The sequence below is a fragment of the Molossus molossus genome, unplaced genomic scaffold (assembly GCF_014108415.1).
Source record: "Molossus molossus isolate mMolMol1 unplaced genomic scaffold, mMolMol1.p scaffold_m16_p_23, whole genome shotgun sequence".
NCBI lineage: Eukaryota > Metazoa > Chordata > Mammalia > Chiroptera > Molossidae > Molossus > Molossus molossus.
Genome location: NW_023425359.1, coordinates 24,252,084 through 24,275,852, shown reverse-complemented (window position 1 = coordinate 24,275,852; position 23,769 = coordinate 24,252,084). Strand labels below are relative to the sequence as shown.

The 23,769-nt window shown below is 49.7% G+C and overlaps 1 protein-coding gene across 1 annotated transcript in view; it reads right to left on the bottom strand.

Moving 5' to 3' along the window:
• Positions 1–11,735: 11,735 nt before the first annotated feature.
• PTPRC (protein tyrosine phosphatase receptor type C) overlaps positions 11,736–23,769 on the bottom strand; it is a 97,199-nt gene continuing 85,165 nt past the window's right edge. Inside the window, 7 exon segments of the mRNA XM_036277413.1 lie at positions 11,736–13,072; positions 14,780–14,915; positions 15,637–15,815; positions 15,990–16,112; positions 17,837–17,971; positions 19,188–19,321; positions 21,464–21,554. Of these exon segments, the coding sequence (XP_036133306.1) occupies positions 12,797–13,072; positions 14,780–14,915; positions 15,637–15,815; positions 15,990–16,112; positions 17,837–17,971; positions 19,188–19,321; positions 21,464–21,554 (1,074 nt within the window). The 3' untranslated portion in view covers positions 11,736–12,796.

Genomic DNA, 23,769 nt, shown 5'->3' with positions numbered 1-23,769 from the left:
GGGATCGTACAGGTGCCCACCACAGCACCGCCACTGTGAACTTCCGAGTGGGAGTGTGTGACCCCGAGAGGAAGGGAGGCTGCTGCAGGGGAGGGGGGTCATGGCCAGCTTGGGGGGAGGGCTTTCCCCTCCTCTGAAACCCTGGTGGGTGATTCCTTAGTGAACTAGTTGGGACCCGGTGGCTGGTGCTGGCTCTCTGTCTTGAATTCAGTCACAGGAAGAGGGACTCAGTGCTGATCCAGCCTGGGAGGATGAGGACATGGAGTCTGGTCTGGAACTGCCTCCTTCAGGTCTGGATTGATCTGGGCACTGGAGTGTGAGGCTGAAGATCAGGATGGCTCAGAGCTCCAGGGCCCCTGCGGCAGGGCGGTGAGAGACCAGGCAAAGGGAAGGAGCTGGGCTGCTTTACAGGGGGTAACAGCCGCTTTTGGGGGGCTGTCAATAACAGCCTTCGTCTGCTGAGTTCTTCAGACATGCCAATCACTCCTGTAAACGCTTTTTGCGCGTGATCTCAGATCATCGGCAGCAACCGGAGGGAAGAGCTCGCCTGTTCCCAGCTCAGACGAGAGCAGTGGGCCTGGGCGGGGGTCAGGGCTGTGCTGTGACCAAGCCCCCGCCTTTCCGAGCAGGATGGAGTGAGGGAACCTAAACCTCGGTGCCCTGGCGCCTGCCTTGGGGAAACGCTGATCTGTGAATATTGGTCCCAGGCTCAGAGGTGCAAACACGAAGGTCAGACCCGCTGAGTGGCTGCTCCCAAATCGCATGACCAAGTTGGTAGAACAAGACTCAACCAGAGGGCGGGAGGAAGCAGCCCCTCTCCCCGGATGGAGAGCCCCGTCCAGCAGCTCTTGGGGTCCGGCAGAACTCGAGGGACGTGGCCTTGCGCCCCTCGAGAGGCGGTTGCTGTTCGATGCATCCTCAAGGGCAGCAAGACCGCCTCCCGCCCAGCGCCCGGGCCTCGGCGTCATTGCATTCAATGGTCTGGTTTCTGAAATTAGACAAAAACAATAGGCTTTGTTCCGCTTCTCGGTCTCTTCTTCGCTTTTTTTTTTTTTGCGGGAGAGGGTGTAAAAAAGCCAGTCAGTATATGACTTAGCACAAAAGAAAATAAAGTCTGCGCACAGACTTAAGTAACTCTTTGTTCCCTTGTCTCTTCAGCCGGAGGTGAGAGGTGACGTGGGCAGCTCCCTGGGGACCGCTGGTGGGCAGAGCAGCTGCCGCAGACGCAGGGGGACTCGGCGCGTGGAGGGAAGAGCCAGCACCGTGGAAACTAGAAAGAAAACTGCAACACCAGGCTTCTGATGCTCTGCCTCTGGCTTTAAGTCAACTGGGTCCATACAATGCTTTGTGGAGGACAGGAGACGGCCCCTCCTTTCGAAACAATGTATCTGAGCAGATAGAATCCCCTTGAGCTGCTCACCACTGAATGGCTTCGAGCTGCAGGGGGATTTCCCCGGCAGGGTCACTACCTTCAGCGCCTCACCCTGGCTGGATCCGCTCGGCGGTTAGAGCGTCGGCCCGAGGACCGAAGCGTCTCGGGTTCAATTCCGGGTCAAGGACACAGACCTGGGTTGCAGGTTGGATCCCCAGCCCCTGTGGAGGAGGCAACCAATGGATGAGTCTCTCACATCGATGTCTCTCTCTCTCTCTCTCTCTCTCTCTTCCCCTCCCTCCCTCCCACTCTCTCTAAAAATCAATGGAAAAATATCCTCGGGTGAGGATTAACAACAACAAAAAGTAAGTGTCTCTCACTGGTCAGAGAAGCTGGAGAGAAGCTGGGGGCAGGAACCCCTAGGCCCCCCAGAGCCCCCAAAGGGGTGAGAGGAGTCAGCAAGTCCTGGCTCCTAACGCTTGAAACGGGGGAGACGTGGGGACGCAGCCAGCGTTGGACAGGACTTGACATTCACCTTCAAGCCAAAGTTGCTTTCTCAGGAGTAAATTCACGTGGGAGAGAGAACACATCTCTATGCTCATTTACTAAGATGCTCCAGGAATAACTTCTGGCGAAACCTGGACAGAGTTCAAGGCAGCTGCCGAGACGTTCGGAAAACCGGAAAGTGGTAAAGACCATGGACCAGGAGCGGGCGGGATGGGCCCGAAGGAAGGGCTCCGGGGGGACGAGGACACATCGCGGATCCGAGTCCGGCACGGAGCAGAACAGCTGGAGAGTGTCCCTCAGGGTCAAGGTGCACAGTCACCTGAGTGGAGCAGCACAGACGCCCTGAGGGGCAAATACAACCCTCAGTCACGGGGCCAAACAGTCACAAACACAAGCACAGCGAGAGGTCCGAAATCCGAGCTGTGACGTCCCTGGCGGCCGTCACGGATGACAGTCCAGAAAAACAGAAGGTACCAACCGTCCATACAGAGAATGTCCCTCTCCCGGGACAGCAGGAGCTTGGGAAAGAGAAAATACCTTCGGATGAACACCCAGGTCCTTTCGCCTCTTGGCCTGAGGTCTGGAGAAGAGGGGAGGCCTGGGAAAGAAAAGGAAAAAGACCTTCAAGAACAAGGTCTCCCTCTCTGGGCGCTCCCCCCTGGGGGCCGTCCCCGCGTGGGCTCTCACAGCCTGCGTCGTTGGGCTCTGTGGGGTACAGAGCTATAGGTGTGCAGCCTGAGTCCCCAATCAATGCGGGCCCTAAGGACGGGGGAGCAATCCTGTTAAGATGTTCTGCAGCCCGGCGGTGTGGCTCAGTGGTTGAGTGTCGACCTGCACCAAGAGGTCGCGGGTTTGATTCCCGGTCAGGGCACATGCCCAGGTTGTGGGCCTGATCCCCAGGGGGGCCATGCAGGACGACGCCAATCGATGTTCTCTCTCATCGATGTTCTCTCTCATCGATGTTTCTATCTCTCTCTCCCTCTCCCTTCTCTCTCTGACAATCAATAAAGAAAAAAAAAATTAAAACCTGCATCTCTTTCATTTTCTGTATTAAACATGGATCTAGTTTACCACCACAGTTTGTAATTTAGTTCCCCTCAATTCTTTTATTTCCAGTGCTATCCAAAGAGGACGTTGAAGTTAAAGACTTAAACTTCCATGAACTCCGGGTGACGAATATCAAATTGCTTTGGCAGGAAAGACCCCTGACTGAGGTCTGAGTAGCTCCGGACATGCTGTCCACGTGGCCTCGGTAGAAACGTCCCTGCGTCTGTTAGGCCCGGAGACAGCCCGTTCTCGTCCGGGGCAAAGACACATCCGACCCACCCGGGGCTCCTTGCGGGCTTTCGACCAGAGAGGAGCTCGTGTGCGTGGGGTAGACACAGGATGCGCGTGTCAAGATTCGGGGTGTGAGGCCCACCTGTGGAAACTCAGACCCTAAAAGGCCCCCACGGCCAGGGGGCCCTGCTGTCGGAGACCGAGTGGATTTCTGTCCTGGGGAACAGAAACGACAGGCTGCCCCACTTGGGGAAAATGGTCCAGAAAGAAATCCTTTTCCCCACAAAGACTACGACGGAGGTACCCTGGTAGTACCGGCCTGCGGAAGTCCACGTGAAACAGCAGCACACGCGGAAAACCTGTCACGCAAGCGGGTGTGGACAGACTGGGTGGCTCACTGACAGGCGGACTTCCAGGTTGTTACCTTGAGGAGCACTCCCCTCCCCCGGCCGAGCAGCTCCATCGCCAGGGTTCTAGCACAGCCTGGTGGTCACTGCACGTCCTCCCCAGGTGGACAGAAGCCCTCACTCGCGTCTGTGCGAAAACGTCCAGTGCCACAAGGTCATCCCACAGGAAACAGAAGCGGCTCCCGAGAAATCGACTGCTCCGTTACTTTGTAATGAAACAGAAGCACACACGGGTGAAACAAAGTACACTTCTCCAGTTTGTTTGTTGTTTTTTTTTATCCTCACCCGAGGACATTTTTCCATTTTTTGTTCAGGTAGAGTGGGAGGGAGAGAGAGGAACAGAGAGAGAGAGAGAAACATCGATGTGAAAGGGACACATCGAGTGGCTGCCACCCACACGACCAACCAGGGCCGGGGACAAACTGCAACCGAGGTACGTGCCCTCAGCGGGAACCGAACCCGGGACTCTCAGGACCGCAGGCCGACGCTCTAACCGCTGAGCCAAACCGGCCAGGGCTCCAGTTTGTTTTTAATCAACATTCATTCAGGAAGAAAATACACCTTTTGGATGAAGAAGCCTCCTGGCCTGAAAATCTCGTCTTCACAGACTTCTTTTTTCTTTTGTTCAGAGAGTTAGTTATTTCCATTGAATTAATCTTAAAAACATATCTTAAAAGTTAATAAATGGGTCTTACTCAAAGAAAGAAGAAGCGGGGGCTTAAGAATGATCTTCTTATAGAAAGAGAAATTCCGAATGTAGAGAAAGTTCGAATTCCAAGAAAATATTTACATTTGCTTCGTGAAGACGTGAGCAGTCCATTTAGGGCGATAAGAACGTGTAAATTCCCTGGGTAACACGGTGTCTGGTTTTGTGGTCAGCATCTGAACCCCCCGGATTCATTTATATTGTGTGTACAGCTTACAGGCTTGCAACATCCGGTAAGAACTTATAAAATGAATTTAAACCCTTGTGTGTAAAAAACCCCTCCCTTGGAAAGACAGGAACCCAAGAGGACCGGGGTCAGGCTGCCAACTCAGGGACGATTTATTTCCCGGGAGCTTCGTGGGACTTAACTTCCTCTGGCATTTTTTTATTGTAAATTATTGGGGTCAGAACTCTCAGACGTTTGACTCTTCTTCCAAGATTTTTTTCGGTCTGTGAAAAAAAATGTTCATCAAGCAAGGATATAAACAAGGCCCAGACTTTGCATGTCGCCTTGGATCAGCACAGGAGGTGATTCAAATGGAAGTTTCTGGGAATAAACAAATTCGGATTTTGTCCATGAAATGATATTTTAGAGGGAATTAGGCAATATATGATTAAAAAAATAGACTCTTGGAGAGAAGACTGAAAAGACAATGACTTAGAAGAAAATAGCAAAGTAACTGTCAGAAAAAGAGGGGATTTGGAAGTTCACTACAAAAGGTAATTAATTCCCAGCTGACGCACACAAAGCAGGATGGGATGGGGGAGAGAAAGGAGAGAAACAGACGCATCATATTCCACTGGACGAGAACCTTGTCTATTTACCCAGAAGCCAATCGATGGCCGTTTTGTTACGACCCTTCCAGTCAGGGACCTACACCACGGTCCTCCTGCCCAGTGCCAGTCACGCCAATAGAAGGGGACTGAGTTCCACCAAGCAAAGCAGACACGTCATCTTTCATCAAGGAAGAGGAAGGCCACACGCGCTCTCAGAACCTTCTCCAGGGCCAGGGGTACCTGGCGGCTCCTGTACTCACAGGCTGTGGCCCACGGGCTCTGATTGGTCTTCTAGGGCTTAGTCCTTCCTTGGTTGCACTCGGCTCTTTTGCTCCGGCCGCTTTTTGCACACCATGCGCCTACGTCTTTGCGCTTAGTCTTTGCAAGGGGTGCTTTGGTTTTTGCACTCGGCACCTGAGGCAACCTGGTGTTTGCACTGGGCACCCCACTCTTTAAACTGGGCACCCTGGTCTTTAAACTGGGCACCATGGTCTTTGCACTGGGTGCCATGGTCTTTGCACTGGGCACCTTAGTCTTTACACTGGACACCCCGATCTTTGACTGGGCACCTTGGTCTTTGAACTGGGCACCCTGTCTTCCATTGGGAACCCTGGTCTTTGCACTGGGCACCCTGATCTTTGCACTGAGCACCCCAGTATTTGCACTGGGCACCTTAGACTTTGCACTGGGCACTCTGGTCTTGCACTGGGCACCTCGGTCTTTGCACTAGGCACCTTAGTCTTTGCACTGGGCACCACGGTCTTTGCACTGGGCACCCTGGTCTTTGCACTGGGCAACCTGGTCTTCCATTGGGCACCTTGGTCTTTACACTGGGCACCCCGGTCTTTGCACTGGACACCCCGGTCTTTGCACTAGGCACCTTAGTCTTTGCACTGGGCACCACGGTCTTTGCACTGGGCACCCCGGTCTTTGCACTGGGCACCCCGGTCTTTGCACTAGGCACCTTGGTCTTTGCACTAGGCACCTTCGGCTTTGCACTAGGTACCCTTGTGTTTGCACTGGGCACCTGGGTTTTTGCACTAGGCACCTTAGGCTTTGCACTAGGCACTCCGGTCTTGCACTAGGCACCTCGGTCTTTGCACTAGGCACCTTGGTCTTTGCACTGGGCACCTTAGGCTTTTCACTAGGCACCTTGGTCTTTGCACTAGGCACCCTGGTCTTTGCACTGGGCACCTTGGTGTTTGCACTGGGCACCCCGATCTTGCACTAGGCACCTTAGTTTTTCACTGGGCACCCCAGTCTTGTAGTCAGAAAGCCCTGTCAGTTCCTGGGAACTATCACTGCTTGGAACATAATTTAGATATAAAAAAATGTTAGGATCTCATTACAGCCCAGTGACGGTTTGGGTTGTCTCCAGTTATTTCCAGTTTTAAAGATGGATGTAATAAATAGTTTGTACATAGACAATTTGTAACTGCATAGCTATTGCTGGAGGGCAGACCATGGCAGGTGAGTTTTCTGGGTAAACGTGAAAATGCACCTGTAAATATAGTCCCTACCCCCTCGTTGCCGCTGTGTGGTCATTTTGTACCGGAGAATCACACCCGTTTCCCCTCAGCCCTGACCACAGGTGTGGACACGCTTTGGTGTATTTTCTGCTGAGATCTCACCTGCATTTCTCCACTGGAGTGAGGTTGAGCGTCTCTCATGAGTTTAGGGTCTTTTGTAGGTCTCGCTGGGGAACGCGACTGCTTCGACCCTTTCTGATTGCATTTGGGGTGGTTTCTTACCTTTTTTTTTTTTTGGTGCTTTCTGTATTGCTTGCTTCTATATAAAAGAATGCATTAGTTTGATATTACAGTACTTTAAAAACATAAAGAGTAGGAAACTCTCTTCTGGAATAAGAGGAACGGCGAGCCCACAAGGAGACAAATGTGGCGCCTTGGTTTCTGAGTCAGGGGCACTTGATGACAGCAGCAGACACGAACGGGAAGGTGACTCAGCAGTGGGAGAACGTCGAGGAAGGCGACGCAGGTCCCCTGAGAACAGGGAGAATCTCCTCACTTCTGGGGATCCAGGGACCGGGGTCTCCAACCCCCTGCGGGTTCTTGGCTTCTTGCAGGAAATTATTCATTCTGAGCCCGCACAGTTTAAAGAGAAAGAGTGAAGCGGTAAGACTGAGAGGGGGCTACCCCACAGACAGCCGCCCCTCCCAGTGGGGGGCTACCCCACAGACAGCCGCCCCTCCCAGTGGGGGGCTACCCCACAGACAGCTGCCCCTCCCAGTGGGGGGCTACCCCACAGACAGCCACCCCTCCCAGTGGGGGGCTACCCTGCAGATAGAGCATCCCTCCCAGTGGGGGGCTACCCTGCAGATAGAGCATCCCTCCCAGTGGGGGGCTACCCTGCAGATAGAGCATCCCTCCCAGGGGGGGGCCACCCGCCCTCAGACAGAGCACCCCTCCCAGCGGGGGGCTACCCCACAGACAGCCGCCCCTCCCAGCGGGGGGCTACCCCACAGACAGCCACCCCTCCCAGTGGGGGGCTACCCCACAGACAGCCACCCCTCCCAGTGGGGGGCTACCCGCCCTCAGACAGAGCACCCCTCCCAGTGGGGGGCTACCCGCCCTCAGACAGAGCACCCCTCCCGGTGGGGGGCTACCCGCCCTCAGACAGAGCACCCCTCCCGGTGGAGGGCTACCCGCCCTCAGACAGAGCACCCCTCCCAGTGGGGGGTTACCCCTCCCACAGACAGAGCACCCCTCCCAGTGGGGGGCTACCCTGCAGATAGAGCACCCCTTCTGGCGGGGGGCTACTCCTTCGAAGACAGAGCACCCCACCCTGGTGCAATTTAATTTTTATTGAGGCTCATTTAGTCTAAGAAGAGGGGACTCAGTAAGGGGGAGGCATATTCAGGATTTTTCTGGGAAAACAGGGGAGATTTCTCGGAAGAGCCCCACCAGCCAAGGTGTGTCCTTTAAATAAATAAATAAATAAATAAATAAATAAATAAATAAATAAATAATAAATGGGTTTTTATCACCCTGGCCAGGTTTGCTCAGCGTTCAGAGCGCCAGCCCACGGACCCATGGGTCAGGGTTTGATTCTGGTCAAGGGCACGCACCTCAGCTGTGGTTTGTTCCTGGCCCTGCTTAGGGTCATGCGGGAGGCAACCAGTCGATGTGTCGCCATTTCTCTCTCTCTCTCCCTCCTTCCCACTCTATCAGAAGATAAATAGAAAAATATCCTTGGGTGAGAATTAAAAAGAAAAAGAAAAAAATATGTGTTTATTGGTATTTTAAAGAGAAATGAAGGGAGAGAGAGACAGAACCATCGATGTGAGAGAAAAACAGCTCCCGGCCGCCTCCCGCACGCCCCCTACTGGGGATTTGGCCCACAAGCCGCGCGTGTGCCCTGACCGGGAATCCCCCCGGAACCTCAGTCCATGGACGACACTCCGTCCCCTGACCGGCTGGGCCCAGCTCGTGTCTTAGGGGGGCTTCCATTTCCTCCCTGGGGGCGTGGGGTGTGTCCTTCAGCTAATGTTTCCTCAGAGCCTGTGATGGGGGAGGGGTCACCCAGGCTGAGATCAGTCTCCAGGTGGGTCCCAGCCCGAGTTCGAGGCCACACATCACTGGGGATTGGTCTTACTCGATAGTCCCTGCAGCCCTTCTTGGTTACAGTATTTTGCCACATACCCTGGCTCATTATCAGCCAGTAAGTAGGAAGTTTTAAAACACGATAGTAGCTCCAGGTCGAGAGCTGCAGGCCTGGAAATGGGAAGAGGGGCAGAGGTCTGACGGACAGGCCGAGCGAGGACCAGTGGGCAGCGGGCAGGTGGCCCCGAAGCCCCCGACGAGCCTGCAAAGTGTGCCATCTAATGCCAGATACAATCAATCTCTTCCTGTAAGTGGCAGAAATGTAAGGTTGGTTTTATTTCTGAAATTCATTTGTCTTCTGGACAACGGCAGAGTCTTGAGCTGAAACACACCCTAAAAATGCAGAGGCAGACGCACAGTGAGCGGTGGGAGCTTGACCGTGCTTGTTGGTTTGACTGGTTTCGACCTTTTTCAACTTCCTGCATTTAAATTGTGAACAAATATTTTGCTACCTCTTGAAAGAACAGAATTTCTTTCCCACTGGCTCTCATCAAAGAGAAATTTGACTTCCATGATTTAATGCTACTTTAAACAAAGGGAAAACTGCCGGAGCACGTTTTATTTACACAAATAATTTGTTTCACTTAAGAAGTCACTTTCTAAAACTAAAACAGACTGCAAGCCCGGAGGAGGAATGTCCGACTGACTTGGGGGACTGTCTTGGGGGTCTGTCTTGGGGACTGACTTGGGGGACTGACTTGGGGGACTGTCTTGGGGGAACTCCACATGCATTCACTCTATAGGCAGCTGGCTGCTTTGTGTGGATTTCCTCATGGAATTCACATGCTGTAAGTGTTAAAAAACAAATGCTTCTTGCGTTGAAGTGAATGTGGTCCTGCCCAGTGCACCTGTGCAGGAGGGTCACACGACTCTGCAGGGTTCGTTATGGTTCGTAGGTGGTACAGGGAATGATGTCAAGAAGCTTCTAGGAGGAAGATTTGCAACTTAGAGTGTACCTCTGTAAAAATTAGTAGTGCAAGGCAACACACACACACACACACACACACACACACACAAGCAAACACGTTAAAAGTTGATGTAAAAATAATTATTTCTAAAATGTTCTGCAGGGTGTTTATGTAAATAGCTACCTGTTCTGAGCTATTGCTCTGCACGAGGCCCACCGCCGTGTGTGAGGTGTGACGGAAGAACTGAGGGCAAATCAGTGTGACCTCAATAAATGTTATAATAATTAGATTTGTATTTATAAGTGACCATACAGTATGCACACCCTTTGATGGTGTTAGCACTGAACCAAGAAAACGTAAAAGGAAGAAAGAATCCTGGGAAATGGATCTCAGCAGAAGAAATCTGCTGAGAATAGGAAACACTGTGTCTCTTTGAAGAACTTTCTGGTCGTTCTGTTATGATTTGTATCAGAAAAGACACAGGCTTGTACGCTGGTTTCAATAGATACTCTTTCCCTTTGAAGGTCTTCGAGTCACGAAACACTACAATGAGCTGGGGTGACTACCACCACTTATGTGGACGGATACGGTGCTGAAACTTTTCATAACACATCTCTGGTATAAATTAAAAATGAGGATTAACCCTAGTTGGTTATAAGCAGTAGGAAAATGCAGTCAGCATTCTCTCATTGCAAGGAAAATAGTAACATGTGTATCCCTTCTCTGCAAATATTTGTAAAAGATATTTTGTGTAAAAATAAGTATTACTATGTATTCTATTTTAAAAACTGTATGGCTCTGGAGCTGAATTTTGAGAATACTAGTTGTATCTTTTAGTCCCAATGAATTCTGGTACCAAACATAAAAGAAAGTCTCAAAGAAACCTAACAGGTCTCTTTCTGCCCAGTAAGTATATAATCAAATGCAAGCCTTATATCTGAAGTAGACCAGACTTTATTAAGTTGGGACTTTTTTGCTTAATTTTTCTGACTAGGTCTTGGAATTACTAACAGCAATGCCAAACTTTAGAGAAAGAATCTTTTATGTCTCGTGACAGGTTACCTGGGAATGCAACTCATTGTAAGAGACACGGGTCTGTGATTTACATCTTACTTTCTTTAAGATAAACAATCATAGACATATAATTCTATGATCGAGTACAGTGGGCCCCACCGAAGGACATTGACCTATCCTGATCAATATGTATTTACACAGAGTTAAGAGGCCTTCTGACCCTTGACCACAACTTCTCCTCTGCAGAAGAAAAAGATTTTCCCACCTTGCTCCTAGATGAATAGGAATAACCAGAGCTCTATTTTCAAAGTATTTATTTTGTACCCTCTGGAAAAGATAGACCCGGGTCGAAGATACACAGTCAAAACACACAACCTCCACACTTGCAGCTGAGCCCCTCCGAATAAAATCTTTACTTGTCGATGAGTTACAATGTAGAACTTTTACTGCTGGTGTCTGGAAGCAACCGCACAGATGAAAGACACACACGGAACACGAGTCGACCGAACATGAGGACTTCACATGTTCACGACATCAGCCAGTCAACGGCAACTGGTTAGGTTTCAGCGGGAGAGACGGAAGCACGAGGCGTTGAACGGTGGAGACGCAAGAGCCCCCTTCTCCCCGGGGCTCAGAAGTTCACAGCTAACGATTCCCCACCACCTTCTCGGAGAGACGCTAGGAAACATGGTTTAGAAAATGTTGCTCCACTCTAACGGTTACATGGTAACAAATGACCATACCATCGTGTAAGTGTTCATTGTTAATTCTGTGTGCATAAGAAAAAAAAAATTAGAAAGAGGAGCCTGAGCTGCAAGTGAATTGAATGAAAAGCAGCTGCTGATGTACAGGTAAGACTGGGGTCAGGGGTAAAGCAGTCAGGGTCTAAGGAAATATTGCCTGTCAACTACACTTTAATAACAGGGATTTTAAATAAAAAGTAAAAGTCAGTTAGGAGAGTAACGGTGTAGAAAAGCAAAGCAACCCAAAGGCAGTGTGTGACTAATAAATACGCTGATGCAGAATTCAGTAAAATGAGTTTTATTATTTTTTAAAAAATACCATTTTTCTTAATTTCTTTCTAGAATGTAAACAATGATTAAATCATAGATATTTAAAAAGAATTGAGACCTGTAAATTTTCCTACAAATCTTAACCGCGTACACATATTTTATGAACATGTAACACACATAATATTTTATGGACAAGGAAAGATAATGATTACATTTTATTATGATTATTGATATTAATTCCTGGTCAAAGTAGTCTAAGCATTTGAAAAATTCAAAGTAAAAGCACTTCAGAGAAACTTTAACGTGGAAAATATGCAGATGCAGTATTATATGTCTTATGTCAATGTTTTATTCCATAAAAGTAGCTGTATTAGGTTTTACATGTAAATATTTAGTATAAATACATTTACATGATTCTATTTTTATTCTATAGATTTACTATACCCTGCATTTGTTGAAAGATGTTTAGATTCAATTTTAACAAACATAATTTGGGGCCCAAAATCAATGAAGGTCACGTATTATACCTAGAATAACCCTTTTTGCAAAATGTGAACACCAAGTGAAGATCCCAAGATAGGCCTGCTTGAAAATTTTAAATTAGATTAAATAAGCTTGCCAGGAGGCTGCACTAAATGCTAACATATGGAATAGAAGGTTTCCAAATGTTAATTTAGTTAAGGTTCTTGTGGGAAATATGCACATTCTTACTACTTTCATGTCTATTTCTCAAGGAAAATCGTGCCGGATAAGATGTATCCAGACAGAACGAGGAGGACACCTGGAGGCCGTCACAGAAACATGTTCTTACGCAGAGCCCACACACCATTTATGAGCAGAAAAAATAGATGCTTGAAGCTAATATTTCCAGTAAAAATATTGTTTAAAAAACACACATACAAAGGAGTTTCAATCCCCTCTCTCTCTCCCTCTCTCTCTCTCTCTCTCTTTCATACACACACATGAGCACAAAGACTAGAAACAGGTTCTTTTTGCTGAATGAGACAAAATTTTAAAAGCACAAGACTGTACAACACTGTCTTAAATATTTTCTACAGCAGTAAAATAGAAGCTTCCCACCCAAACTGGTCCAGGGTGACTCCTTCATCTACTGTGTATCTATTCTTCCCCTACTTGTAGAAAAATGGAAATAACATCGAACAGCAGGTTCTGAGCCGCCCGTTCGGGCCTGCCCTAGGCTGTCTGGGTCATCGCTGGGCTGGTGGGGCCGTTGGCAGAATGTTCTGGCCCATCAGGACCGCTGGCGGGTTTGGGGTCCTCCTCCTCTTGGCTTCCTCCCGGCGCCTTCTCGGGGCCACTGGGTGGACTCACACAATTGGCCTCCTGTTTGGCCGTGTCCACTTCGTTATCAAACTTGACTTTGTCTTCCCGATGGGCATTCTTCTTGACTTGTCCGTTCTGGACCGGATAGGTGCTGGCAATGACATCGTACAGGAACTGGTATTGCTCCTAGCAAAGGAAAGAGCAAACGATCTCGTAAAGGAAGTTCCTGGTTTCTCCAGCGGAGAAGAATGAGCCAGGACCAGCCCTGCCGCTGGTCCTGGACAGCAGGAAACTGGTCTGTGTTTGCGTGGAAAGAGCAGCTTACAGGGCTCACTGGCCTTGCAGCGCTGCAGGGTGGGCTGCAGGGGACACGTCGCGATTGACCTGCTGGGCTCACCTGACCGCTGCTCAGCCCGAGGGCCACCTGGGCTCACTCCCATGCCTTTGCCTATGCTGCCAATTTTTGTACCTAATCTCTTGGCTACAACTTCCCAGGACCCAACTTCAGGGTGGAAACCACCCCCTGCAGGAAGCTCATCCTGGTCCCACAGGTCAAATCAGGTCCCTCCTTCAGGTATCATTTCTCTGTCATTCCACTCGCTCTGTTGTCGAACAAATATCTGCCTTTTTCTTACACCAAACGTGAGTCTGTGCGTGGCAGGGGCACCCTGCAGGCCCTCAGCATGCTCTGAAAACCACTGCAGGCCAGCTCAGTGGGAAGCAACTCGACGCTGCGTGTACTGGCCGAGTCGAGTTTACACTGGGGCCGGTCCCTGACCCCCAGACTTCCGCTCGTGGTCACAGCCACGCAGACGGGGCAGGTGCAGACTGGGCGCAAACGTGGCCCGCGCCTCATCCTTGTGGCCACGTCTCTGCCGTGGGACCCGCAGACCCTCCACTGCCCCACCCCTCACACGTGAGCCGGCCTGTTCTGGTTTGGGAAATTAAATGCAGAGGAAGAAGGTTACGCCAGGTCCAAGGCTGAGCCCTGGGGGTCTGGCTTCAGGCTGCTGTTCTTCTCAAAACTCACATGTAGATACAGGGTCAGAGGTGGGAGGGGTGAGGGAATTCACGAGCATTTAAAGAAGTGTCCTTCCACACAGCCAGTGTGGCTCAGCGGTTAGAGCATCAGCCAGCTCACAGACGAATGACTGGTGGGTTCTGTTCTGGCCAAGGGCTCGTACTCAGCTGCGGTTCTTCCCGGCCCTGGTGGGGTCGTGCAGGAGGCAACCAGTTCATGTGACTATCACATCGATGTTTCTCTCTGTCTCTCTCTCTCCCTCCCTCCCACTCTATCTGATAATAAATGGAAAAATATCCTTGGATGAGGAATAAAATAAAAATAAAAATAAAGAAGTATCCTTCCACCAGGCTGGGGTAGGTCAGTGATTGAGCACTGACCCATGCAGCAAGAGGTCACTGGTTTGATTCCCGGTCAGGGCACATGCCCAGGTTGTGGGCCCGATCCCCAGTGGGGGGCATGCAGGAGGCGGCCAATCGATGTTCTCTCTCATCGATGTTTCTGTCTCTCTCTCCCTCTCCCTTCCTCTCTCTCTAAAATCAATAAAGAAAAGAAAGAATAAGAAAAAGGAGAAGGCTTTCCTGATTCCCGGGGGCCATGTTTATAAGAAAAAGAAAAAGAAAAAAAAGAAGTATCCTCTTTGTAGGACCAGCACAAATTGCCGGTAACCTCTAAGCAGGTCTCTTCCTAGAGACCCAATAAGAGGGCTCATAATTCAATGAGAATTGTCATGTGAACCTGGAAGATGAGGCAGAGGAGGAGCAAAGTGAACAGATGAGAAGAGAGAGGAGAGAAGGAGGGGAGGGGAAGAAATTGTCCAAAAAAAACCCAAAGAGCAAAACATGTCACAAGCAAAGGCGAGATCCACTTACAAAGGTAGGGATCATTCCCGGCCTGGCTTTGCGCAGAGATTTCACGACTTGGAAGACATCAATCACATCCTCCGTTTCGGCGCTTTCCAAGATATTGAACAAAGCATAGAACAGGCCTGTGTGCTGAGCTCCGTCTCTATAAAAGGGAGAAAAGATTTTTAAAATAATTCCACATTTTATGGGGGAAAAAGCAGTAGATAGTGAGCGGATGCCAATAAGCACACGTCGAGCGTCCTATCCGGCCTCCTGCCTGTTTGCACAGCCTGCCTTGTGGTCATTAGTTTATTCGGGACACAGGACAGTCCAGGTGCAGTAGGTGCTGGGGACTGACCACCTTCCAGCATTTGCTTCCCTTCTGGCCAGAACTGGCACCGGTACTGAGCTCAGCTTAAGATCACTGCACTGTGGCCCTGGCTGGTTCTCTCAGTGGTTAGAGCGTTGGCCCGTGGACCAGAGAGTCACGGTTTCGATTCCAATCAAGGGCAAGTACCTTGGTTGTGGTTCGTCCCCGGCCCTGGTCAGGGTCCTGTGGGAGGCAACCAGTTGATGTGTCCCTCTCGCATCGATGTTTCTCTCTCTCTCTCTCCCCCCCCACCCTATCTGAAAATAAATGGAAAAATATCCTCAGGTGAGGATTTAAAAGAAAAAGGAAAAACATCACTGCCTGATGTCCTCGTGGCTATTACGTCTTTGTAGTAGTGACGCTGCGGGACGTGGCTGAGAGTCACGGACCCCCGAGAGGCTTTGCGGTGAGCGCGCGTTGTGTCCATCGGGGTAAGAAGAAGTGAGCAGGACGTGTGAACCTGGCAGGTGTGTTTTGAGGATTCTCAGAGCAAATCTTATCAGGCGCCACCCACCTGCAGTGGACCAGGAGGGGCACGCTCTTGGGGTGCTTGTTCCCTTCGGCGGCGTTCCGCACGGGGAGCTTCTGTTTGAGGTCCTGGATCATGGAGACCAGGCCGCGGGGCTCCGCGGGCAGCCCTTCCCCCTCCCAGCGGTGGTACTGGTACTGGTACACGGTGCGGGGCTCTTTCCTCTGCAACCAGAAGCGGAGGCAACGTTAGCTGGAGCCGGTCCTCCCGCGGACGCATCGACTGTCACCCCCGCTTCAGCCTGTAGAGAGTCGCTGTGCTTCCACGGGGTGATTTATGTCAATTTGACACCAGCCCGGTCACATCAAAGACGTCCAGCCCGGAAATCGTGTCCATACCTTGGAGTGTCTCAGTTCAAACACGCGGAGGGTGTACGCGGCCGCCGTGGTGATGTCCTTCAGGTGGACCTCCAGATCCCCGTGGGTTTGCTTCCCGTCTCCCCAGTACTGCGCACAGGCCTCCTGGATGGGAAAGCAGGTTCGGCCACGGCCCCCACACATTCTCCGCCTCTGTCTCTCTCTGCTCCTTTTCCTTCCCTCTGTTCTAGCCCATTACAATGACTGACTGAGTTCGAAACCGGAAAGATGCCCGTAGAACTCTAAAATCTATTTCAACTGCGGTGGACATCCATTCGACAAAGCAGGTGTTTCCCTGTGGGGCCAAGGGGACGCCCCAGGAACTGCCTGTCACCTCTCCTGTGGGTCTAACATTCCGCCGCCCTCCCGTCCACACCCTGTCATCACTTCGTCACCACCGATGGCCTCACTGGCCAGCAGTAGCCCCTTCAGCTGTGCTTCTGTATCTGGATGACCAGCACCATTAGCAGCTCAGCCGAAGTTGACTGAGTCTCTACGTACAGGTCAGATGAAGGGCCGGTGGAGCACAAAGGTGTCCTCTCTACAGATGGTTCTTCACCAACCACCGTCCCACAGCTGCTGACTAGAGTCATCCCTGCCCACTCTCTCGTGCCAGTTACCAGTTTTCACCATTTAGATGAAGGGAGAGATGGCTGCAAATACAAACATATCTCTCTTTTTAAAAAAAGAAGAAAGAAAGAAAGAAAGAAAGAAAGAAAGAAAGAAAGAAAGAAAGAAAGAAAGAGAGAGAGAGAGAGAAAGAAAGAAAGAAGGAGGGAGGGAGGGAGAGAGGAAGGGAGGGAAGGAAGGAAAGAAGGAGAGAGAGACAGAAAGAAGAAAAAAAGAAGAAAGAAAGAAAGAGAGAGAGAGAGAGAAAGAGAGAAAGAAAGAAAGAAAGAAAGAGAGAGAGAGAAAGAGAGAGAGAGAGAGAGAGAGAGAAAGAAAGAAAGAAAGAAAGAAAGAAAGAAAGAAAGAAAGAAAGAAAGACCTAAAAGGAAAAAACAACTTTCTGTGTCCAGGGTAGAGGGCCAGGAAAAAGAGAGAGAAAAAGAGAAGACAGATGACATCCTTCCATGCTCATGAGGCTGGTCACTGATTAGCTTTCTCATGAGGCAGATTGTGTTTGGTGCTAAAACGTAGTAAGATCTACCACCGGGGAAATTTTGCTGGCTCGGCATTAAGGAAAGAATCAAATACACATCACAGACACGAAGCAGAAGATCAAGGTAGATCTTAGGTTCATCTCCAACTATAGAGTTTTATACCAAGCAATATCACAGGCCGATGAAGAAAGCAGGATTTAGATAAGTGTCTTGCTAGCAAAATAAGGTCAAAGTGGGAAGAGAGGGCACATGTAGACAGAGGGTAGCAGTAAGTGGGGACCCGGTGACGGAAATGCACAGGGAGTTAAGATTCCGCCAGCAAACCTACTTGTCCAGAGTGGGAAGCACAGGGAATATAAACATAGGAGGAAACTGGAAAGACAGAAGCGGACCAGATCATTGAAGGTCTTACATCTCAGACTGAGGAGTTTGGCTTTCATGTCGAAGAAAATCAGGAAAATGGGGCTGTTGTTTGTCGTTTGAGCAAGGTGGCCCTGGGGTTGCCTGCCTTAGATGCTCTGAGGGGCGTGCAGGGCTGGAGACTCGGGACCCAGACACACGGTGCTGGGGGCCACCTCGTGGATGGCAGATGGTCAGAGTGAGCAAAGAAAACTGGATGACAGAGGAAACATCAAGACTCGAGCGGAGCCCTCGAGTGCATCACCCAAGGATGGAGAAGATATTTGATGGCAGAAAGAGCAAAATAAAACATGACGGAGTGCAAACCTGATCCCCATGCTTCAGCTCTGTGAGCATCACAATGACTTTGACTTTTCTTTGGAAAGTCATCTGCCAAAAGTCCCCGATGGTCTCTTTTAGGGGTCCTTGAGTAGCAATCATCACTTCTGGCTTCCAGTAACTCTTTAAAAAAAAGTGGGACTCTGTTACTACTGCTCATTGATAAGAACAGTGGATTCCAAAAAAGGCCCTTTGGAAACATGGTCACTTACTCTTTACATCAATGTGGTTACATGAAAATATTAAGATTCTTAGGAACCTTAAGAAACAATGTTATTAAGAAACAATGTGGTATCTATATGCAAAATACTTATTGAGTTAAAGATAATACTTAACTAGTCATGTAAAATCACGTGTAGAATATATCTTACAAAACTAACAAGTCATCTTCCAAAAATGCCTTTTTCTCCCCCTAAAAAGGTTGATACAATTGTAAAAGGAAATTGCATAAGCATTTCAAATTGTCTTTATTATGTCTCTACCTTATTGGTGTCTATGCGTTCTTACAATAGCTCATCATTAAATTGATATTTTATGAATGCGTGTTTTAGGCAAATTTGGAAAAGAAATAAGCCCAAGTTAGTATATATGTAGAAAGTATTTACTAAATGACTAAACATTGTTTTTTTTTGTGTTTGAATTTTCAGTTTATTGAAAAAGGTATGTGACACAGACTCACCTAATAATTTAGATAATCTGAATGAAAAGTTTTTAACCGTACAAATATGGACCTGCTTACAATTTGAGTATATGAGTAAATATAACATTTTCAAACACTTGGATGTGCTCAATTCTACTGTTCAAATTAATAAGATTATAGTTGTATTCGTCAGAAATAGCAACTAATAGCATTATCTCATTTTTTAAGACAACTCATTAGGGTTCGATATCTTTAAGTCTTTCAATAAGTTAAAATATGATGTTAAAAATGAAAACTTTGATGTCAGTCAACAGAGAGTTACGGCCAAGCTCATCATTCTCTTATAAAATCACTCAAGAATTGCCCTGGCCAGTTTGATTCAGTGGTTAGAGCATCAGCCCTCAGACCAGAGAGTCTTGAGTTCGGTTCCCGCTAAGGGCACGTACCTCGGTTGCAGTTTGTCCCCGGCCCCGGTTGGGGTCATGTGGGTGGCAACCACTCGCTGTGTCTCTCTCACATCGATGTTTCTCTCTCTCTCTTTCCCCTCTCTCCCTCCCGCTCTATCTGAAGATAAATGCAAAAGTGTCCTTGGGTGAAGATTAAAAAAAAAAAAAATCACTCAAGAATGGCCTTAATCACAAGATGCATGTGTAAAGTTTAAAGGGTCTGCTGCTGGGCTCCAGAGGCTTGGGCACCTACCGTGACGAAGGAGGCGTTGATGTACCTGCCGTTGTCCTCCTCGTCACTGTCGTCGTCGGAGGACTGGTCCGAGTCATGCTCGCTCTCCTTGCTTGCGTCCAGGTCGTACCTGAGTTGGACTCTGTTGAAGTCATCTACGCAAAACAAACGGGGAGTCGGTCTTCCATTAGAGCAGCAGGTCTCTGCTCGACTGTCAGGCGGAAATCCCAAGGCAATTGAGAGCTGACCGATCACAGTCCGGCCGGTGCGGCTCAGGGGCTAAGCCTCAACCCCGGCCCTGAGAGGTCGCCGGTTCGATTCCCGGTCAGGGCACATGCCCAGGTTGTGGGTTCAATCCCCAGTGAGCGGCACGCAGGAGGCGGCCAATCGATGTTCTCTCTCATCGATGTTTCCATCTCTCTCTCCCTCTGTATTCCTCTCTTTTAAAATATCAATAAAAGGAAAAAAAATTTGAAGAAGTGACTGATCACATTATGTAAGTTTGATGGATCCACGTGGATTGAGATCCTACATAAAACTCAGTTCTTATCAATTAGAAAATTATAAAAAAGAAGTCTAAGGGGAAAGAGGGCCCCACACCGGTTCCAGGAAATATACACGGAGCGTCATTCAATGTTAAACAATAAGCAGATGTCATAACTCTCCCTTGATCATTCAGTCTTTGATATATCTACTTGAATTTTCCATGGAATATTAGCATTCTACTGGATATAAATTTTAAAAATACATGAGCTAATAAAGTACATTGCTTAGATAAAATCCTATTTTTATTTCTTTTTTGTAAATTGACTTTAGAGAGAGGGAGGAAGAGAGAGAGAGAGAAAGAGAGAGAGAGAGAGACATCAGTTGGCTGCCTCCCACATGTGCCCAGACCTGGGATCGAACCCGAAACCTTTTGGAAGGTGCTCAACCAGCTGAGCCATAGCAGCCAGGGCGAAACCTATTCTTTCAATTGTATTCTACTAACATTTAATTAACATCTTAATGACATCAGTATCTCTGATAAATAATCATTTAATAAAAAATTTAGTCTGTAATTCCTCAGTTTCTCAATTTAAAAAGTTTAAAAAATAGCCCTGGCCGGTTTGGCTCAGCGGTTAGAGCGTCGGCCTGCGGTCCTGAGAGACCGGGGTTCGGTTCCCGCTAAGGGCACGTACCTCGGTTGCGGTTTGTCCCCGGCCCTGGTCGGTCGTGCGGGTGGCAGCCACTCGATGTGTCCCTTTCACATTGATGTTTCTCTCTCTCTCTGTTCCTCTCTCTCCCTCCCACTCTGTCGAAACAAAAAATGGAAAAATGTCCTCGGGTGAGGATAAAAAAATAAAATAAAATAAAATAAAAATAAAAAGTTTAAAAAATATATGTTTTTATTGATTTCTTAGAGAGAGAGATAGAAACATCGATGTGAGAGAGAAACATCTATTGGCTGCCTCCTGCACGCCCCCTACTGGGGATCGAGCCCGCAACCCGGGCATGTGCCCTGACTGGGAATCGAACTGAGACCTCTCAGTTCACTGAGTCACACCAGCTGGGCTCAATTAAAAAAAACTTTAATAACCTAATCAAATGATCTGATTAGCTACACATTTTAGACTACATTCATACAGAATTCTCAAGAAATGAACTAGGCCAACCATACACTGATCTGATTTATTTGGTTGTCTCGTTCATTCGCCTGGGTTGTATCTTCCCCAGACTAATTTTAGGGTGCAGACTGGATAGCGTCATAGCTCTCCCAGAGGGGGTGCTACCAACATGCGCACAAGGCCGAACTCAAGTCCTGAAAACTGTGTGTCTTCTGACCTGTGACACTGGATGACGGGCAGTGTACAGAGTACTTGTCACCTACATTCAACCTCCCAGAGATCAGGAAGGAGGGGGAGAAAACAGTAGGGAGCAAAGCATGTCTTCTCCGCTGTTTGGCAGTCACCTCGGGGTAAACAACTGAAATCAACGGCAGTCAGACGGGACTGGGGAAGGGAACTTGGCCTTTCTTTCTCCCAGCTCCAGAGTTTCCATCTTTCTGACAACCCATTTCCGAAATCCTTCCTAGAAAGAGAACTCTCAGTCCAGCCCATCCTCCAAGTCCCCTGTGGATGTCTGGGGTTCAAAGTATGTGCTCGAACATAGTTTTAAAAGGCCTATTAACTCTACTGTCAACTCAGGGTCAGAAACTGGCTCCAAGATCACTTGTGTGTGTGTGTCTTCCATCCCAAAAGAGCTTACGTTCACCTGACACAAAAAAAGAAAGAAAGAAAGAAATGAAATCAACTACATACATGGAATGACGGAAGAATTCCTGTTTTTACTTTTATTTTCTTCTTGATTCCCAATGTGCTGTGTCCTCCAGCTCCTGTAGGAAGGGAGTCTCTGTGGGAGAACAAGAGAGAGTGGAAAACGTCACCAGTGTCCACCTCGGCTTAGGTCATGGTCCCTGGTAGAGGCACCGCCAGAAACGTCTTCCATCGCGCGTTGTGAACTTTGCATACATGCCCTGGAGCTCGTGGTGTTTACGTTTGCCTCTGGATTTTTCCTTTTAATCGCACACACACACACACACACACACGCACACACGCGTGCACGCACACATGCACACACGCACGATTATGTAACAACATGCTTCCTCCTCCAGGGTTTGCTCTGGTACACTCTGAAAGCGCACTATGGCGATGGTTATCCAAAGTACAAAAGACAATGGTAACTGGTCTTAAATAATCAGAAATACGCTCTGCAGAGAGAGCCGTCCCAGAAGACGGGGCTCCTGCTGGAAGAGTTGGTTCTCCACTCTTGTCTTCCTTCCCAGAGCACAGTCCCTCTCGCTGAAGTAGCCAGTCCGTCAGCAACACCTGCCTGTGTACCGGGGACGCTGGCAAACCCTCCCCTCTCTCTCCTTCTATGGAGTCCAGTCCACGTGGTGTCTTACCCGACAGCATCCGAGAGCTGTCTCAGCGCGCACCCTGCCGTCCTGGTCGGGAGCACCACCAACCACTGCCCCTGTCTGCCATCCGGTGCCCATGTCCTGGGCAACACCCCATCCTCCCCTCCCTTCATCTTTTTATTACTATTTGTTTTGGGTTGTGTTGTGGGGGTTGGGGGACACCAGGTGAAGCCTGAATGTCCCCCGAAGACACCACCAAAAATGAAGCAGCTTTTTAAGAAAAGCCGACCGCCCCCTGCGCCCCATTCACAGCTTAAGGAAGAGCTGCGTGCGCTCCGCGCCCTGCTCTGCGGGTGAGCCAGCTCTATTCACTCTCCCGCGGGAATCCCACACGAGTCTCCCGCTATGTCCTGTGCCCTTCGGCGGTTCGGAGGGGTCAGGCCTGGTTCCCGATCACCCCCTGCCTCCGTGTTACCCCTGGGTAACTGCGTGCCCCTCTCCTCCTGTCGGCCATCAGTCTTGGTCACTCAGCGCCGACGAGGATGCCCCCCCCAGCCCTGCCGCCTTCGCGGGGGCTCCTCGCCTCCCATCCCGTCTCTCCGCTCTCAGCATCCACCCTCCCCTGCCTGCCTCTGTAGGTGTAGCTGCACATGGGGCATCACCTTGAAATGCACGGTTCCGACCGTCCCTGTTACTGAAACTTTCCTCTGTTCTTCCCTGTCATTTGTCCTGGTGTCCTCAACCTAGGAACCTGGAATTTCAGCAGGACCCCCACACTGTTCTGGCTGCCACCGTGCTATCACCCGTTTGCAAACACCCTTGACTCCTTGGTCCTCCCGACTCATCTAGTCACTTAAAAACCCTCCATGGTCCGACCCAGCAGGCCGAGGCTGGCATGCACACTCGAAATCAACGACGGGCCTCTCAGGTGCACGACCACACCTTTCAAATGATGCCCCCAAGCGTCCTAGCACTTGCTGTCTCTGCCTCAGACACGGGTTTTCCACTTTGACACACGTTTTGTGTCGTTTCCCTTCCTCGGGGTAAGCTGTTCTGGCCCTGCTCACCGCTGTCCCCTCCACCGCTCCCCTCGCTTCCTACCTTCTTGAGAGAGAAAAGACATTAGGACAAGAACGGCCTCAACTTCCCCTCGCCAGATTGGCCAACCAGGGGCTGCCCCTCTGTGCCTTCCGTTAGGCTGGGCTGGACTGCGTTCCCTGCTCCTGTCCAGGGAGGGTCACGTCTTGTGCCCTGCGCCACACTGTCTCCCTGTGCCCCTTGCAAATCGCCTTGACTCTTGAGCCTAGACCTGGGCTGGGGACAGAGCAAAGACGCGATCGTTTTCGTTCAGAGAAGAGAGTCACTCTTTCTTTTAGTGACTTTGCATCTGAGTGACGAAAGGACACTCGTAAGTGTTCCAGACGGCGTGTGTGCCCGTGCGGTTAGAGGGCTGGGGTTGATTGGGGCCGGCGCGGCAGCTAAGAGCGAGATGCCAACCGCGAAACCCCGCGAGGGGAAGCCGGCCCCGGACGCCTGCTAGCTGCCCCTTCCGTAGGGCAGGCCGGCCGGGCGTGTGCGGCCCAGGATTACGTGCACCCCCCACCCCGCCGCAACTTCTTCGATCCAAAACATTAAAGGATTCTTCATCTGATTAAAAGCGTGTTCCCGGTCCTGGGAAACTCTCCGATCGGCCCGTTTGGTTGTTCG